The sequence below is a fragment of the Manduca sexta genome, chromosome 15, assembly GCF_014839805.1.
Source record: "Manduca sexta isolate Smith_Timp_Sample1 chromosome 15, JHU_Msex_v1.0, whole genome shotgun sequence".
Taxonomy (NCBI): Eukaryota; Metazoa; Arthropoda; class Insecta; order Lepidoptera; family Sphingidae; genus Manduca; species Manduca sexta.
Genome location: NC_051129.1, coordinates 904,735 through 925,790, shown reverse-complemented (window position 1 = coordinate 925,790; position 21,056 = coordinate 904,735). Strand labels below are relative to the sequence as shown.

Here is a 21,056-nt window from a genome sequence, read left to right as displayed (position 1 = left end):
GTCGATGTATTCTATGCGAGGGATATGGGGTTCGTAAATATATCTCCCGGATATTTGTAGGAAGTCATATTTGACATAAATTATATTCAATGATTAACTCAAACGCTTTACGTTATTTATTATCCATTAAAGACACGCCAATGAACACGTTTTGGTGTGCGTATGTTTTTCTAGTAAATTTGTCGCTCTCTTGGGATTTCTTTGACGTGTTTCTGGTATGGAACCAGTCAGTAGTTCCCATGATACCTCTGTTTTTAGAAGTGATTTATGTATTTACTGTTTATTATTGCATTATAAAGAAATCTGCATATCTGTCTCAGATATTTCTATAAAAATACTATATGTGAGTATGAACCAAAGAGTTCTAAGATTATATAGAGCGAACATTGGAAAGATATTTCAAAAAATTTGCGTTCATACGATGGTTACTCAAACTACTGTGAAATAGCAAAATACCAATGTAGAATACTTCATATTTTTTTCCATATTATGATTCGTCAAAGCGCACATTAGCATATTTTCTGAAGATATGTAATTTTTGCATTAATGTCTAAAGACTCGGTGATCAGTCACACCATCACTACATAGTATAAAACAAAGTCGCTTTCTCTGTCCCTATGTCCCTTTGTATGCTTAAATGTTTAAAACTACGCAACGGATTTTGATGCGGTTTTTATTAATAGATAGAGTGATTCAAGAGGAAGGTTTATATGTATAATAACATCCATTAAGTAGTGAAGAAATACTGTTATTTTGTTATGTTATACCCGTGTGAAGCCAGAGCGGGCCGCTATGTTTTTATATATACAGCGTTCACAGTTTTTCTGTAGAGTATTTAGTATCAGCATTGCACCCGTGCGAAGCCGGGGCGGGTCGCTAGTTTTAAATAAAACAACGCCTTATTACCAAATGGTGATAACTTTTGGAGCACAAATTTTCTATGGTCTAAAACTAACTATACTGTTTTATGTCTTTGATACTAACCCATATTTTTAAATTTCAGCTTTATATTATAAATAAGATGCATACAAGTTACAATGCTTTTTTCTCGTACAAGCAACATTCCTCCGTAACAGGAAGCTATGAAAGTTTGTAGCCATTATCAATTTTTAATGTCGCATTTGTTTAAAATAACCGTGCATTTAGTTCGAATATCAGACATAAACCAGTCACTATATTAATAACCAGGTAGAGATGGGAAAATATCGACATCAACAGCTGTTATATTAGTATTGATGTAGTGCTAATTTCTGAATTACTTAAGGCGGCGTGGAGACGCAAATTGCCAAACAAAAAAAAATATCTTATTTAGAATTGTTTTATATATATAAAATTGCCTTTGTATCAATAATATTTTCATATTTTTAGTGTAATATTCGAACATTTTTATAACAAAAACTGACGTTTCCTAGTTCTCACATATATAATAATATTCGTCACAAATAAATTCCTAACTTAATCACATTTAAACTAAACCAACTATTACTAAATATATAACTAGAAAACATAAATAGCTCTACTTATCTCCATCAAGTACACGTTATAAAGGAAGCAGTAAAATTATCTCGCACATTACCAAGATTGTAAATTAATTTAAAACTAATAAACAAGTGGGTAATGTTGCTAGATTGGAAATGACACTTTCACTGATTCGTCGCGCATCGTTGGTGTGAAGAATTCTCGTTATTTTTCTTAATTCCTTCGTTGCGTGCGTATTGTTTGATTTATTTACGACTGAAATTTGGATATATTGTCATTCTAAAATCTAATTGGTATATTTTTACTTAAATAAACTGAAATGAATGCAAGAACCCGCGATATGCTAAATATAAACATTATTTGTTTAAATATCTAAAGAAGTATAATGAGTCCTTACGTTAAAGCGAATGTTAGATATTAAAATTAATCTATTTTCGAATTTTATCGCGGTTTTCAAGTCACTGTGAGCTCATTTTACGTAGATCGAACCACCAATAGCTCAAAAATTAAAAAAAAATGTATAATTGTAAAATACAAATAGATATTGTAACTTTAGCTTTGCGGATGACCAACCCCTCAGTCCCCTCCGTGACCACGAAGGCTGCAGTCTTCGGAAACGTCGGGAGAAAATTAAAATATAAAAACCGCGACAAAATCCGAAAAAGAGTTTAATTTTAATATCTAAGAAAGTAGCTGAATCCCAAAAACTTACGTCACTAAGTATGGATGTTGAAGTTTCTAATTTGTCGACATTTAGACCCATCACTAATATAGTGTAGCCGTAAGTTGCAAGTTATTTTGGACGCGTTATGTGAACATTTACGACACATTTTGTAACACGAGACGCGTGTTTTACCCTCTCTCGTAAAAGGAGCTGTTATGTCACTTATTAATACTACAGCAATGGGACATAAGTTTAGTGCAAGTTTCAAACTATCTGAAAACTTTAGTCTTCGTAGGAAGTAAATTAACGATTTTTTAGTTTACATTTTTTTTCTTTTTTTACGTGCACAGCAAGGAGATCGCACTGCATCTGGTGGTAAGTGGAGTGGGGTCCAATGGAATGTCGACTGATGAGAGCTGATTACCCCTCGGCAATCGACACAATTATGCCGGCCTATTGGAACTGGATATATATAGGGTGATGAATAAAGCATAAAACAAACAAGGACACATCACGACTTCATCACCGAAGATGTAGGTAGAGGTGCAACCAGGGCACCCACTTCGCCATATGTGCGGTCCCATGATTCAGTATCAGCCGGGAGTCTAGAATTTGTGCCCAATATGGGAATAGGCTCGCCCCTAATCACATCACAGGACGGAATACGCACGGCGAAAAGTGAATGCACCACGCCCTGCCTACCCCTTCTGGGATAAAAGGCATGAGTGTCTATTTTCTATAATAACTAACAATAGTAAACATGATTTCAATATTAATTTTATTATTTGAAAGTAGTTCAGGTCTTGCGCTACTTCAAACTAATAACACCGAAATAAACGCATCGATATAAACCTAAAAACCTAAATACATGCCCTATTGAAATCAGAATAGCATGTATTGATACTATAAAAGTAAAAGAATCTATGATGTAAAGCTTCTACAAATACATAGATGTAAGCAATATTTTTATTAGCTAACAATAAGTGTCCATTGGATTAATTTCACCATGATAACCACATAAACATAAAGGATTATGGCTCGTTGAGACTTCGTCTTTTAACTAGGAGCAATATATAAATGATAAGATTATTAACAGAAAATTTCGGACACCAGAAATTCTAGTTTACAATTTTAATTATTTACTTTTAAATGACTATATTATTTCAGATAATAATACTTAAACTGCTTTTACTATCGGTATAATGACAAAGTGTTTCAAGCTATTAAAGGCTCAATAAATTAAGTCCATAAGCACATCCATAGCATTCTATTACTACTCACAACGTCAACAACTACACAAATACTAGTACATTACATTAAATTATCATAAAAAACATATCCCCTCAGCCAGGCTTAATATCCAGTAATTGCTATAAAAAAACTCATTTGAATTAAGTCTAAATGATGAGCATCAAAATAATCGAGAGCTCTTTCGTATACACCAAAATCTTTAGAGCTATCAAAGCCATAAATTGTTCCGTTTCTTTAGAATTTGCCGAAGAGTTTAGGTAAATGAGGGGTCTTGTTACACTGGTGTTTGTAATCGGCGCTTCGCGTGAGCCGGTATAAACAAGGAAATTACTGTAAGTGGCCGAGGAAAAGTTAAATAAACACTGTGTATACACAACTTTATGTCTTGGAATTATTTTGTACGAAAAAAACTAAATTTGGTATGACAGTATAGTTTAAATATTAATGGTGAACCCTACGGAAGACCCCTTAATGATCGCTAAGATTATGCTAGATTTTCGTCTTAAATATACATTATTATATAAACAAACCGGAAAACGACCAAACGCACAGCTCTGACGGTTTTCCTTCGCATTATAGTCCAGTGGGATACAAGTTATAACTACCGACCGTTATTTTGTAATAATTTCTATAAATAATTGTCCAGACGAACACGCTTGCCAATAGTAAGCGCCACCACGTCTGCTCGGAAACAGTAGTAGGCTGGGACTTTGAATAACAAAGCACTTCTGTCACTCCTCGTGATAGGTTGACAGGATGACACAACGGAATCAAATAGTTTTGACAGCTGACACGTGTTTGATGTAAAGAAGTACATCATACTCTAAAGTAGGAGGCCCGGGGGATAGTTTTAGTTGACTATTTATATGAATATACTAGATTTTGATCGCAGTTTTGCCTGCGTAAAGGAGTTTTCCGGCATAAAAGTTCCGCTATATATTTTCCTAGGATAGAAAGTAGCCTTTCACCTTTCCAGGGTCTTAAACTATCTCCATACCAAATTTCATAAAAATCCGTTCAGTGGTTTTTGACAAAATCGATAACATATAGACAGAAAGAAAAGGGGACTTTGTTTTACAATATGTATAGGTTGCATAGATATACGTCACATGCAGTAACAATATTTATTTGTCCGGATAAATAATTGTTTAATTCCTACCATTAAATTACTAAAATATGGTGTAAGCCGGGATTGTAATTGTGACTAATTTGATAAATAATAATACTTATTTGTAAAAGGAATGTGGCTTTTTGTCCTAAGTGATATAATAATAATAAAGTATAGACATTACATTCTGACACAATACTGTTTTGAGTTATGTGTTAATCCATGCTGTATAATTCGCAGATATTTCGTAGCAACATTGATCTATAATCTAGATATTGTAACATGGAATCTAGATCAATACAATAATGCTGCGGTGATATCCGTATTTTTTGTGTAAAGTATCATAGGCAAGTGTTGGAGTAAATGCTAGGTTGTTATTATAAGGGCACGATAGAGCGACTGCATTGCATCTGGTGGTAAGTGGAGTACAGTCCGGATACACTGTCGACTGACGAAAGATGATTACCCCACCAATCGACATTATGCCGGCCTGATTGGAACCGAATATATACAGTCTGATCCAGAAACGCGACACACTTACGTAGGCAACTATGGCGGGCTTTGGCGAATTACGTTAGTGTCAAAAAGCGGAACCTCGTCTGCCCCCAGATGTGAACCACTTTGTCCGCATTCTTGATGTGAATTAAACTAATTTGTCGATTAATTTGGAAAAAAAACACTATGGCGGGCTTAACATTAATTATCCTATAAACGGTTCAGGTAAAATATGATCACCACTTAAGAATATCAACATAGTTAGAAGATTTGCGAATACACTGCCAATCTTCAGAATAAAACATGGAGATTTGACAGGACAGAAGTTAATCACATTGAATAATAAAGCCATAATAATATTAGTATAAAATATTGTGTTCATACGCAGTCAGATTATAAATTTTATGCACTTTTAGGAATTGTAGGTGTGGTACAAAAGAGATTGTGTCGCTACGTGATATGAGGGTCCGTGCACCGCCCACGGCTCACCATGATCTATTTTAACCCACACATGTAAACTTTTCTAAATCAACGAGTCACGTGATCCATGTACTTAATGTGAGTTTGAGGACAACCTCATCGTTATAGCAACTATTATTGATGTATTATTTGCATCTAAACGTAAACTAAAGACGCTCGCGTTTGAACTGTATTAACCTATAAAGCTTATATTCCAATGGCTTTATCTCGTTATTAACAAAACAATAAACCACCCATTTATAACTTTTGTTTTCTATAGCTACAATAAAAAATAGACATTAATATATCATGAATTTCAAAAAACTATAGAAAAAATGGTTCTTGATAAGGAAATAAACATATTCAAATTCTAAAAATGAACATCGAAATTAAACTAGTACTCGGATTTTATTGCGGTTTATTGTATTTTGTTTTCTCCCAACGTTTCGGATACATTGCAGCCTTCATGGTCACAGGGCGGACGGAGTAGGTCGTCCGAAAAGTTGAAGGTACAACACCTACAATACGCTTAATTAAATCGGAACACAAAATACCGGCTGCTAGACTTCAAGACTCTGTGAGCTTATTTTGCGTAGATCGGCCCGTCATCACCTAATTAAAATATATATACTTATATATAATTTAGAATGTATGTAGGTAGATATTGATCAGTCCTACCCGTGAACATGAAGTCTGCAAAGACTGAAACGGGACAAAATTAAAATACTAAAACACCGCGATCAAATTCCAAAACTAGGTTTATTACGATGTCTAAATTCGCGTAAAAATAAGAAATAATTTGTAAAAAATATTTTAAACATGTGATTATTTATTCCCTTTGATAAAAAGGCAAAGGAAACGAAGATCACTCAGCCTCATTTCGTTAAGAGGGCAATAATTATAGGACTGTTTTCAAGACGCAAATTTTATTCCTCATAATCTTTTACGCAGGAGAATGAATAATTCCATCCCCCGCCCACGTTAGTAAGAAAATAATTTTTCAGTCTCTTTAAAAACCCACTCTCAATTGGAAACGAAAACCTTTAAATAAAAAAAGCATTGAGATACCAGTGTGGCATCATGCTGTTGGGTATTAATGTTAATATAGAACAAATACGATTCGCTACGGTCCATCACGACGTCAATCTACGTGGGCGGTCCAAACATGTCATACAACATAAATTATCTTGGCACAATGGATTGAAACAACAAAAAATTACACTTTTCCGCCTAATCACGAACTTGCCGATGCAACTTCAACCTTATTTCGAATTGTTAGAGTTTTAATTAATTACGGTCGATGTTGATAGATTTGTAAACATTAAACACAAAAGGAGAGACTCAATTTTCTTTGTGATGGCACGTCAGTTGTGCAAACAAATAGATAAGTTATGGCTTCTGAGGGCCGTACATTATTTCTGCGACGTTAAATATTTTTGAGGTTAGAAGTGTTCCGCCATATTGACATGATAGTTTAGTTGCTGTCAGAGCATGCTTCTTTTTGCCGGGATTTGAGCCATCTTTTAAAGTATTCTGTAATGTTTCTTTATAGGTTCTTTCGTAAATAGGCGCATATGACTTATATCTGGAATATCAATACTTCGACGACAAAACTAAATACTGGGTCTATCCTGGTTCGCGCAAACGAAATCATTGAATTTTAAAATATTACTACATATTGTAAATATGCCGTCAAATACGCATACAAAAAGTTCGTTAGCGTATGACTGCAACTAACGCTAGCACTAGCTTCTATTTTACTTTGGACCCTAAACTATTTCCACTGCCATATTTAATTTAAAAAGACAGCGCAGTCCGAGTGAGTGTAAACAGTAGCTTTTCGCTGTGCATGTGCACAGCGTTTGTTTGTCTTTGTAGTTCACAACTGCGACAGCGTTTAATTGCAGTCATGTTGCAATTCTATTAGCTGTTTTAGTGTTACGCTCATTGTGATAGTAAAATAAGGTTGACTGTACGTTATAAATATTATTCTTCATTTTTATTTTTCATATATTTTCATTTTTTTTTTAGCATTAATTTTAAAGAAATGAATACAGCTTAATTCAAAACAGGTTTGAACATAGCTTATAGATTCGTAGCATCTGTACAGAACTGGGGTAATGTGCAAAATTTAAATGTTCTACCTCACAGTAATTAAAAATAATAACGCAATCCGCCATTTTCAATACAAACGACAGCAATAAACATATAGGACAGGCCCTTAGCTCTTAAATACAGAAACCCTACAACCTTACAACCCAGATCACTAATGACACTACTGACACTAAATGTACACACTGACGTTAAAATGTCATTTATCACAAGTGAATGGCGCGCAGTATTTAACTGTCAACGTGGACACACCACACGCCGTCCTATATTTATGTAAATTTCATTTATATCCAGAAGTAATAAGTGTTATTATGCTAGGCATATCATGATTTTTTACGCAACTAAACGCCAATTTGAATAAACGATGTCAGTCGCTTTTTTAGATTGAATACACACACTAACACCTTTTATCCCCGAAGGGTTATTATAATAATAACAATATCAGCCCTGTATTATATACTTGCCCACTGCTGAGCACGGGCCTCCTCTACTACTGAGAGGGATTAGGCCTTAGTCCACCACGCTGGCCTAGTGCGGATTGGTAGACTTCACACACCTTCGAAATTCCTATAGAGAACTTCTCAGATGTGCAGGTTTCCTCACGATGTTTTCCTTCACCGTTAGAGCGAACGATAAATTCACAAAGAATACACACATGATTTTTTAGAAAAGTCAGAGGTGTGTGCCCTTGGGATTTGAACCTGCGGACATTCATCTCGGCAGTCCGTTCCACACCCAACTAGGCTAAAAAGAAGGGTTAAAAAGGCGTAACTCATGCACCCACTTTCAGCTGTATATATAACGTCCGATATTATGATAGGGGGCGAACCTATCGCCATATCTAGCACATATTCCAGACTCCGGGCTAATACTGAGTAGAAAAACAAATTATCACTTTTCTTGTCCCGGAGATCGAACCCGAGACCTCAGCATGATGTACCGTACTACAACTACGCCACCGTTTTTTAGATCTATCGCGGAAATTAATGGATGAGAATAACATTATCTTTGACTTGCTTACAAATGACTTATGATAGCTTAGTACTCGGGATCAAATATTAAAATTAGGATCGTTTATTATAATCGTTCATAAAATTCATCAAATTCAGTTGAGCTGTATCTGCGTTTACCTCTATAAAATATCCAAAAACACAAACGTCTAAACATTTTTATAAACTAGCGCATTTATATTAGTCGTACATGGAGTGACAAGTTCGTGAAATTATGACCAAGCTCCTAAATTAAGTTTAAAAAAAGTCAGATAAAAGTAAGATAAGCAGTAAGATATCGGGCCTTCTCATAATATAGTAGTAACACCAATAATTTTTTTGTAAAGCACTATATACGGACCTTTACTATACACTATCACATTCTACCGTGCGCGCGCCATTTTTAAAGATTTTTGAGTAGGTACTACGACTTCAAATTGAAATAGTGGCGTTCATGTTTCTTATTGTCCGTGCGTAGAATTTGTTTAGGAATTGGCTTGTTTGTATTCTTATTCAAGTAATTTGCTATTTTTAGCGTTTCAACAACTCAGCTGACCTATGCACATCAGTTCATTTGATGCACATATCTAGGGCTTAAAAACTACGATTTAAAAATCTTTTGATATTATATTTCAAAACAAATTAAAAATAGGTATATTTTGATGGATTGCTATTCGGACTAGAGACCCGCAATTTGTCAATATATACCTAAATAATATATGTCGTTACTATTAAGTTGGGTCATCACTGCCATTTGCTGGCCTTGTCTAAGCTATCAATTTTCATCCATTAATATTTGATGGCTTATGGCCATTCTTGGGTGATATTCCGCCTACGGTCATTCTGTTATGGCTTGATAGCAATTTTGACAACAACCGTGACTAAATACTTTCTTGATGAATAGAAATTTGTATAAATGAATTGATTTTGAACAAAACCAATATTTTATAGACAAGTTTTCAAATTAGGATAATCGGTAGAGAAACTTTTGTCTCACGCCTTGTGGATTTTATATAAGTAAAATAAATACGGGATTATAATGGATCGCATTATCAGAATTAAGATGAAAATAATCTGTACCGACCGTGGGACTTCTTATTTCGTTGTGACTTGTTCAGATATACAGGCATGTGCTTTTATTATTTGCAAAGTAAATAAACTAATAATCATATCAATAATGTCGAATTGCATTTTACTACGTGGTCGTCATTTATGTGAGAGTTTTTCAGAGCAATTACAATAGTTTGCATTTCTGCCGCCATCCAATATGCAAATTCGGTTCCAACAGGCCGGCATAATTGTGTCGACTGCTGAGGGGTTATCTCTCGTCAGTGAAAATTCTATTGGACCTCATTCCACTTACCATCAGATGAAGTAAGGTTATTTTGCCATGAAAACTCTATTTTAACTGAGTAGTGGTTAAAACACCATGAATGAAATGGGCAATGTGATTTAATCTAAATTTCTCGCGCGTCATGCCATTGTTTATCATCTTACCATCAACCAACCTGCTCATTCCGGAATTCAGTTATAGTCAGTGTAGTAATAAAAAAGTATGACTATTATTATATTAACTCCTCATCATGCCATTTGTTTCAAACCCGTCTTATACAAGTAATTAACGATATAGTAGACTAAACACAACTTATTTAAATCAAAAGCCAATTGTACAAAACGAAGTGTCCCAAACAGACGGCAGTTGACTCCGAGCCAAGTCTAGATAACTACAAACATTTAGTTGTGTAAAGCTTATCTGTTTTTTGTTCCCAGAATGGTCTCATGAAAGTGTTGATACTGAACTGGTGCGGTTTTGCTCAAATATGGTCTTACCTACAATGTTAAGTAGTTTTTATAACCTTTATAAATGCTTTGAAACAAATCTTTATAAATATGTAGTTGGTGTTGAATTTTTATTGGAAATAAATGAATATATCACATATCGTTATTAAATGCAAGTAAACGAATTAAGAACTACGAGGAAGTTAGATTCTATATAAACACATTCGCTGCTTGTGAGTATAAAACGTACTAAATATTGATTCACTCCAATGGCAAGGATTTATTTCCAGGAAATAATACTACAAAATTCATTCAAATATGTTCGAGACGTCCCAGTGATAGCCCATAAAGGCTACCACCAAACTAAAGTAAATGTATATAGGAAAGAAATTAACACATAAATAAAAAAAAAATAGTCAACGGTGATATAGATTGTCCACCTCTTCTCAATAAATTCTCTCTTAATGTACCTACAAAAATCCCTAGATATCCACGTCCCTTATTTAATTGTAGATTCAGCCGAACTAACCTTGGTAGCCACTCGCCTGTCCCTCGCTTATCCCGATTATATAACCGAATTGTAGAAAAATCTGATTGTATTGACATATTTAACGACTCGCTTCCTATCTTCAAAAAGAAAATATTGAACTCGCTTGTTGAAACCTAAATTTAGTTTTATATTCAGTCTTATATTTACAATATACTGCACTTATGGTGCAGCCAATTGTTTATTGTTATGTATTTAATATGTTCATGCTGTGACAGCCTTTAATTGAAACAGCACTGCAGCAATTACTTACCGAATTCTTAAAAAAAAACTATGTATAGTGTATGTTTTGTTGGCTGTTCAAATAAATAAATAAATAAATAAACACAAATATTCTATATTCTTCCGGCTATAAAACCTCTGGCACATTCATACCAACAAATTTTATAGCATCATGCATTTCATAATCAAAAATCCTTCAAAATTATAAGATACAGTATCCAACTAAATGTTACGTCTCTTGTAGGTCACCTTTAGACTGATACTGAACAGATAAACATCCAATATCATTTTGCTAGGGATCCGAACCTGGGACTTGTGGTGTATGTTCTCTATTGATTATTCATCTGAGACGAACTCTATAGACTTCAGAGCGGTGTGAATTGTCGCAATACAACTATACCACCGAGACCGTCGAACTACATGTTGTAGCCAGTATTGTTTATACTGGTCTTTATATATGAATGCCTCAACATTCAAACAAAAACTCAAAGTTTTCTATATTCAAATAATGTTTCACAAGCCTTTTTGATTCGCTTCGGAGCATGCACTCGCTGTGAAGAATCTAATGTATCATCAGGTGATACTCGCCATAACATCAGTGATTCGCGATGGTGAGCGCTATGATGTATGTTGAAGTCGTTTATAATTAAAATTTAGTATTATTTATTATTTATGAGCGCGTATTAATAAAACTGTAATTTAATATAGTATTGACTCATGTCCTAAGTATTGTATTAAGGAAACAATCTCAAGATTACGAGCAAAGAAGGGCACGGCACTTAATATTTAAAGTTCTATTATAGATATTGTTTATGGCCAGGCGTGGGGCTTATCACACAATACGCTCTCCTCATTCAATATATAAAAACACTATCATATCCTCACCTTTATCTTCAAAAGATAGTTCCTCCGATATTCCTAGAACTGGTTTTATTGTGAGTAAACTAAACAGTGACAACATAACACATCATTTTTATCGTTTCCTCAACTCGTAAACTAAACTAAAGGATGCTATCACATTAAACAACGCGTTAAATGTAAGAATTTCATTTACATACAAAGGTGTGTCGATAGTTTCATGGAGAAAATGATAGATTCAACATTTTTATAGCGGATTGTTAAAGCAAATGACGATTCCCATCACCACCCACTAACTATACGACTAAAACCGAAGAAATAGGAATTTAAAGACGTTTGTATCATAATAAAGCAATAGGAAAGTTACTTCACAACTGTAACACAATATAAACACTACTAAAATTACGAAACATAAATGAAGAGTCGTTCTATGATTATGTCATCATTTAGATGAGTTGACGAAAAACGGCCCAAAGACAGAATGACAATTACTTCCATATAAAAAAGTGCTTCAGTAGCGCAGTGACAAAATGGCGGTTACTAAACTATATGAAAACAAGATATAGAGTATAATAGATCGAGTCTATCATATTAATTCTTATTGCTGCGATATAAGATGTATATTTGTTAGCGTGAGAAGCATGTATGTCTTGAGTATATTAACACAATCGCTGAACTCCCTAGAGATCAACACTACAAGCAGCCCTTAAACTCTGGCGTCATCAATCAGCCGCCCTGGGGCACGGGCAGCGATAAAATAAATCTCCACACACAGACAAAACACACGATTTAACACCAAAATATATGTAATAAAACTGTTTTATCTCGACAAAGATCAAGATCATATTACTGGTGTCTGTTTTTCCTGTTTTTGTTGGAGAAATATAGCTTTAAATGAACTAGTTTTGGAGATTAAATTAAGGTGAGTATATTTTAGTTAGTTCTCAAATATTTTCAAAATTTTATCCATATTTTATATTACAAATGCGAAAATATCTCCGTCTGTATGTAACGTTTTCGCGGCTATAAAATTGAACCGATTTCGGTGAAAATTGGTATGAAAATAGCTTGAACCCCTGGGGAAAACATAAGCTTTCATCGTTATTTTATAGTGGGAAAATATATACCAGGACTTGAATTTCGGGTTATGCTTTTCGCACGGCCGGAGCGGCGAGCAAAAACTTTTAGCTTATGAAGGACACTCAGAATCCCTTCTCCACTTTCTATTTCAGTATGAATCTAGAAAATAATGCTTGTAGTATGTAAATGAATTGTTTTCTTGGTGATAACGTACACGGGGTTTGAAGAGGGAGTCTTAAGGTTCAAATTACAGGTCGGGCAACACTTAATGTGGGTTTTACTAACATGATTAAAGACATAAGAAAAGCAATATTTCCGATCACTCAATATAAAAGTTGTGTTAAATTATTATTATGAAGCCTGTGTTTACCGTATTTATTGTTATTGCGAAATTTCGTCTGTCATCTCTACTCCATAAATTCTATTTTAGTAGTCATTAAAAACTGGTCTCATATACAAATTATTTATTATTCACACCTGCTTCTACTATGCTTTATTGAAATTCCATAAACAGAATAAGCAAACAGACAACTGACCACTACCATAAAAAAATCAATAATATTCCCACGAAATTCCAAACGATAAAACCCTTAAAAATACTTTAACAACCGCATAAAAACCAAATACATACTAAACCAATAATATAGGCGAGATATAATAATAGTAAATTAAAAAAGAGCCCTTGAGACGTCTTTGAAAAGTATAGTTTGTAATTTATGGTAATACGAGATTGCCGCCACAAATCATAGATGGCGCTGCGTGGGCGTGCGCTTATTATCGCCGAGTTTGTTAACTCCGCATTGTGATCCAAAAGGCAACACCATAGATAATAGTGTTTATGGAAATATTTTCTAAGTGCCACCGAAACGTGAACACGAAAATAAGACGTTGTCGTAAATTGTACATTTAAATGTTTGATTTTACGATTGTATTTTATGCGATTTCGAAAGCCATGGAGCACTAGGCACAATGTCACTATACTTTGTGACGACAGGATTAAAGATAACTCACAATATTAATATACAACTACGATTATCAGGTCAGTTATTTGTATGCCACCACAAGTAATGAAATCTTTATGAAGCTCTTATCGCATGAAGGAGACCTGCTTCTGGCTTCCCTAGAATTAAATTTGTGGCTATGTAGCGATGTAGGTAGCCTAGGGTAGTAAATTGCCTTACCCTTAAAAAGTATAGGCGTAAGCTTTAATATATAATATTATCGGTTATTAAACAAATCAAAAATAACATTTTGGTTAAGATAAATAGCACGAATTAAACATCATAAAAATGCAAACAGATTCTCCTTTGCCTTATCAGCAGGGGATCCCATTACTCAGCATCAAACGCAAGGAAAGCAAAAAGCAAACCACAAAAACCATAAACAATTTAATAGAGATAAAAACCGTTCTCATTGCATAATTCATTAAGTAAACCATAGACAAGCGTGCCGCGTCTAGATAACAGCTATTTAACAAATTGATTTATTGCCTTTAGTACGTTACTATACCATAATTGACTTTTATTACCCCATGATAAATTTCTACAGTAAAAATTTAATATCAATTACTTTGTACTCTCTCTCGATTGAAGGATGTGCTTCGAAGGCGTACCGGTTTTGCAGGGGGCAAAAGTGATATTGACAGCGAAGATTTTTGAATTAAGAACGTAATCTGTTTTTAATGTAGCTAATACGCACTGCCTTGTGAGTTGTGACGAGATGCCATTAGGTAAAAATCTATATAATAAAGCTAGGACATTTACTTATGAATTTAGACCCTTACTGATGGTTAGAAACCGAATAACTAAATATGAAAATTGTTGTCTGAAGCAGTTGAGCCATTCATTATGAATACAAAGCTGGTTACAATGTGACACTTCCATAATATGAGTAATAAAACAACTATAAATAACTATATCAAAAACTGTCTAATTTTACCTCTAACGTTGTCTAACTACAGCTCGTATGGTATATGAAATTGACTAGTAATCTACTACATATTACGTATGTTATAGGTTTGAACTAATTCAGCAAAAAATCGATTAATTTTTTTATGAACGCACCATAATATTATCAAAAGCGCTTTAAACTCAAGTTAATTAAATAGCGGGAGTGAATCTAAGTTTCGAGATAAGTGCCCCGAGGCAATTTTGTATCGGAAAGCGGAAGCGAAGTTTCTAACGTGTCTTAGTTGAGAACATGTATGTGCGAGCATTAAATGTTTCCTATCAAACTATATTCTAAAATATAAGTTTTCATATGTTGGCATATTCATTATAATTATCTAATAACAAACTCAAGAAACGGTATGAAAAGGTGCTCCATTAGATATAAGATTTAAAGAGGTAGATCCAAATGTTAAAATATTTGTTAGTAGTATTTCGCATAAAGCGTTGAACTGTTCAGGTTACAATTTGGCACTCAGATAATCCATAACCTTTATCAAAATATTATACGCTTTTTTAATCCCATTTTCACGTGAAATTTGCATATAACGCAAAACAAATTAATGTATTTTCGTCGTTTCTATAATTCGGATTAACAAAACTATAGTAAAATTCCACGTACTGATAAAGCCATCACAGCATTGTGTCCCGTCATATCAAATTGAGTTCGGTATCGGATGAACTCTCACCTCCCCTCATTGTATTAGCGTGAACAACCCTTCAAACAACCCGCCCTGTACAAATACATTGTCAATGATTGCTCTAACAATATACATGTTTTCAAAATTAGCCTTTGTAAATTGAGTTTTGGTTCCTGAGGGCCTAGGCGTGATTTCTGACTATCGTTTCTTATACTAATCGAGTTGTTTTATAGTTAAACAAGTAAGCGATCGCCTGATTTATGATGATTAGTAATCGTGTCCACTTGTGAGCTGTAAGCACGATATCGATTTGTGAAGAGGAATGGAATTGAGCATGAAAAAAAAAGGTTTTAAAGATTAGCAACATATTCCTTGGGTTTGAGGTCTGTGAAACCAAATTTCGATAATTACGACACAATTCTATTTTTCTATTTCAGGACTAAAGAACATTAAGAGTTATTATTTTAACATTACATACCGTTATTCTAAGACCATTAACCTGAGTTATTTCCAAAAAACATCCAAAATCAATCAAATCAATTCGCCAATTATTTCCATCACGTTCGATCATTAAATAAACACCAAAACACTTTCTGAATAACATTAATATCGAAGCGATAATTAATATACGCGCTATAAAATAACCATTTTATATTCTAGTTCGGAGTCGTGATATCGAGTCGTGATTGGGACGAGTGGACGGAAGATGGGATAAAACTTGATGGACGCAAGTCATGAGGGACTGTTTTTTAGTCGGTGAACGGCTAAATGGGTCACCTGATAAGTGATCAGATGCCCTAAATATTAGTAGTATTATAGATACGATGACGGTTCTAAAGTAATATGGAATAAGGAAGAGGAAGGTGTGATTGGATCTCCCGTTTGATTAGGGAGTGATGGAGTTAAGCTATAGACAGTTTTGTCAACATACCAGCTCGACTGGCTTGATACCATAGTTCACAGAGTATCGGCGTAAAATAGCAGCTGCGCTGTTGAGTTCCGCACGTTCAATAAAATTGCTAGGAGCTCAATTAATTTCTCCCCTTTCCTAATCTATATTTCTGTTCCCCAAACATTGAATGTTACTAAAATTTCTCGCGTCATTTTTTTAGCGCTCATGGCCGTGAACCGTGAGTTTCCGGGTTCGACGCTCAGGTCGAGAAATAAAACCATGTGAGTTTACGATCCTAAAAAAACGTCTCGGAATTAAAGTGTGAGCTCTATAATATAATAACAGGCTCATCTGTTACATTTCGACACTAACTTAATCATAATATGTATTATGAACTGCCAGTTACACCGCTGCTTAACTCTTCAGGTATAACGGTGTGAACTTATAAAACATACTAAGAATGTATATCGCTTTTATTGCGTTCTTATTGTTTATAACGTGCTGTATACCAGTAGTATTTATAGCTAAATTATACTACAATAGTACAATAAACAAATAAAAACCTTCCTAAATGGGCGATCGTTTCTAAAAAGGAGCAACATGCCCTCCGCAGTTCATCTCGAGTTAACTATACTATTACTTCACTATCAGGAAATTGTAGGCTATAAACTCGAACGTAACATGTTCACAGTGATTGCCTATTTCACTTTAAATATTTAAAAAGTGGATATTTTAAGTTTCCTACGCTGGCGGGCTGAACCGGTATTGTAGATTCCTAATATGCTCCTTAGTGTCATTTCTGGTTGCAACTTTGTTTCTGCCGTTATTATTAGTGCAGTCTTTATGTTATAGACACAATATTTTGGTATTTAAATACTAGTTTAAATGCGTCTTTGCCGGTTTGTGGAATGATTATCTTTTTAAACCCTGTGTTAATTCTTTAAGGGGGTTTCCCGTAAAAAAAATTCTATCCCTTAAGGAATTTTTAATTTATGATTTATAGTTCCTAAAATGTAATGACTCCCGTAGTATTTGTCATTAGTTTGTGTAGACAGGCAAATGTTCATGATTTTGAAATTGTAAACTCAAAACATTATAAGACGTATAAACGAGAAATACCCAAACTTAAGAATCCAAACTAAAAAGCGGTTTCTAAACTCATAAATATACAAATCAAAAATAAAAGAAGGAACAATGCAACTGAATGGGAATCGCTGACCTTTGCATTCGTTGGCGTCGCGGGCGGTGGCGCGGCCCCACGGCCGGTCGAAGTGGAACGGCTTGCACCTCTCGCAGTCCCGGCCGGCCGTATTGTGTCTGCAGTCGCACGCCAGCTGCTGCACGCCCGGGGCGCCGGTGGAAGTCTCGCCCTCCTTCATCGGGATACACCGAGAGGCATGCCCGTTGCACTTGCATCGCCCGCCGACGGCAAAATCAGACACCGCGTAGTGCTGCGTGCCGGGCGCGGCCTGCTTCTTGCTGTCCACCTCGTCGCCCTCGTTCACCATGTGCAGCCGGTTGAACACGACACGCACGTCGGTTGCCGTTACCCAGTCCTGCAGCACCGGCGACAGGTCGAAGTTGGCGGCGCTCGGTCTACCCTCTAGAGTGCTGAACGCAAGTCTCGCGCCGTTCGAGTTCTCGCCTGATGATCTATGGCTGTCGGAACATCGCGCTTCTTGTTCGTTCGCCGCCGTCACGGTCGCCTTATTGGGCCGCCCATAAACCCTTCTACATTGGCTAGAGTAGAACTGAAAGGGCTGCCACGTGACGCCGTAGTCGGCGCTCTTGTATATCGCGACAGAGTCCGGCCGCGCCGCCTTCGGGCAGAACTGGAGGCTGATGTATGTCAACTCGTACTTTTTCCCAAGGGACAGGGTTAAGGACACATTATCAGGAGGTGAATCGTAGGATGCTGGTGGAAGGGAAGCTGATCGCCAGCAAGTTATGTCATTGGGGTTGTTCAGATCAGTAAGATGAGTCGAGGGGTGCCGTCGGTCGGATCTCGCAGCATCACACACTCGACAAGCATTCTCTGGGGCCTGGTCGAGAGGTGGGTCGCACAGCTTCTCCGGGCCGCGTCTTCCACACGCGGAAGAAGCTACAACAGCAGCTCCGAAGGCGGCGTTGACGAAGTCCGGGATGCAGCGGCGCGGACGGGCGTCCTCGTAGCAGGGGTCGGGCGGGGAGGCTGCCGAGGCGAGCGCCACGGCCGCCAGCACGGCAACCAGCACTAAGCTCATGCTCACTCACTACACTCACTCGCGTAAAGTTTGCGGCGGGCGGGGACTCGAGTGACACGTGCGCGCCGCTCGGATGCCGCGACACGACTGCCCGCCAGAGCCGCCACTCGCCCGGTCGGCACTCGCTCGGCGCGGCGGGGACTCACTCGGGGAGCGGAGCTTACGAGCTTACGAGCTTTTGTGCCGTGCGAGACGTTTTTTTCTACACGTTATTAGTGAAAGTCGGGTGTTTAATAATACTGCGTGATTGTGTTGATGTAAATGATAATTTATTTTTATGCGCGGTCGCGGACGAATGACGGGTGACGGCCGCTGCTCTGCTCACGGAACTACAGTTTATACTACTTTGTTCTTATTATAATTATTTTATGTTTAATAAAAACTAAAATGTCCAATAACAACATATCGAAACTGTTTTGTCATCTTTTACTTAAGTCAGATTATTTTAATTAAAATTTACCCAGAATAATTACCAATCAGTCAATAATTTATTATAAAATAGAATTAAGAAAAGGATTTGATAAGATAGATTTATGTACAAATTACGATAAAGACAATTAATTAATAAATATAAAATTAATTTTTATTTAACACAAATTGGTAACTCATGTTCTTTTTAAATCGATACCTTCACCAATATTTTTTAATTCGTCCAAAATAAAACCTAGAACCAGTTCCAGAAACTAAAACTTGGTGTAATCATCATAAACTGGAATAACTGCTCATAAGCAGCTCAGTACAAAATATTGTTTTCTAATGGCCACCGAGCGCAGTAAAATAAGAATACATATTTATTCATAATTGCACAGGCTTACGAAGACAAATAATATTTATGAAAGTCCGAGACGGGAATGACAAATAGAGATGAGGTAAAGCTGTTAAGGGAACAGGAGTTAATAGGATAGATAGTAATGTAACTAATATTATAATTTTAAAAAAATATATTGAATTTTTCATACAAGTTAGCTGTAAAATCACTGAATGCATGTCTACCATAGTAATACCACGTCCTTATTTAGCGCATAGACTACTTTATATCCTAGAAAAGTCAACAATACGACTGTTATAGTGAGTTAATTAAGTCTTACACGTATGGTTCCGTGGGCAATATCTAACGTATAGATTTTTTTAAAGATTACGAATGGGTAACATGATGGCAGATGACCACCATTGCCAATAAAAAATACATTAACACGACGGATCATAGCTCGGTGCTTTGTAAATATTAGAGTAGGAAGTCATTGCTGATTGTAAATTTAAACCAAAAAATGACAAGAAGTTACTTCTCTTATAATAAATGCAACCGATCACTTATAATTGTTTATTTATTTAGATGGTATACAGGAAGACTTAATACCAAGGGCATTCTCTCACCAATCAATCTTATGGTACTAAAGGCAGAGGCTGGAGTAGGTATAATAATAAAAAAGATAATTACAGTATAGATACAACAAATGTATATATACCTATAATATATAAGTAACCATATATATAAATGAATTCACTATTACCCAACTCATTTTAAACTCTGCCGTGCAGGGGACATCCTTATTTCGAGCGGGAGGGCGCTTCAGAGGATTGCATAGCGAAGGAAAAGTGAGCAAAATCAGAGCTACGAGGAGGACGCTTTAAGAAAGAGATTGCTAAACGAACGCATGTTCCTATGGCGGCTATCACAAATAAACATTAACATCACTATTCAAATCTTCGGAATATAGAAATGTGGACATAGCTAAGACTTTAGCTTTTATTTCAGTTATATTTATGTCGTTCTCAAAAAATATTGATTGGAACTAAACACCATACAATTACGATGCGTCTCTATTTCCGATAAAATTTAACTTAAATCCAAACAAAAACGTACATCACGCCACAATTATCCCCAATTAAAACAGGGGATGAATAACGGTTATTATTATCAGCGCATTATGAACAAGTCGCTCGCACGACGCAGCCCTTAACTCCAGACTGTTGGCTTTTATTTGGTGAAAGAATGCGAGCCACTCCACGGTACGCACCCATTGCGCGTACCACGTGACTACCTGTCGACTCTGAGTAAGGCTTGCGGCACACGGGCGACTTTATTGTTGCGTCTCTACAATCGCACTTAGGTTGTGAATATCTTGGTAGTACGAATCTCTGGTGATCTATTTGCATATAGGCATACAACGATTATATTAATTTGATCATTATTTTACTGTAATAACCTAAGAAAATGAAACAGTCCAATTGCATAGTTAAACTACATTATAATATGTATATACATCAGAAAAAAATGCACACAAACATAA

At 35.8% G+C, this 21,056-nt stretch overlaps 1 protein-coding gene across 2 annotated transcripts in view; it reads right to left on the bottom strand.

The window, feature by feature from the left end:
- Positions 1 to 18,847, bottom strand: part of LOC115447805 (netrin-B) — a 198,211-nt gene extending 179,364 nt beyond the window's left edge. For both annotated transcript variants that reach the window (XM_030175044.2, XM_030175042.2), the window contains exon 1: positions 17,742 to 18,847. In XM_030175044.2, coding sequence (XP_030030904.1) covers positions 17,742 to 18,765 — 1,024 coding nt within the window. In that variant the 5' untranslated portion in view covers positions 18,766 to 18,847. The remainder of the gene's footprint in view (positions 1 to 17,741) is intronic.
- Between the last annotated feature and the right edge of the window lie 2,209 nt (positions 18,848 to 21,056).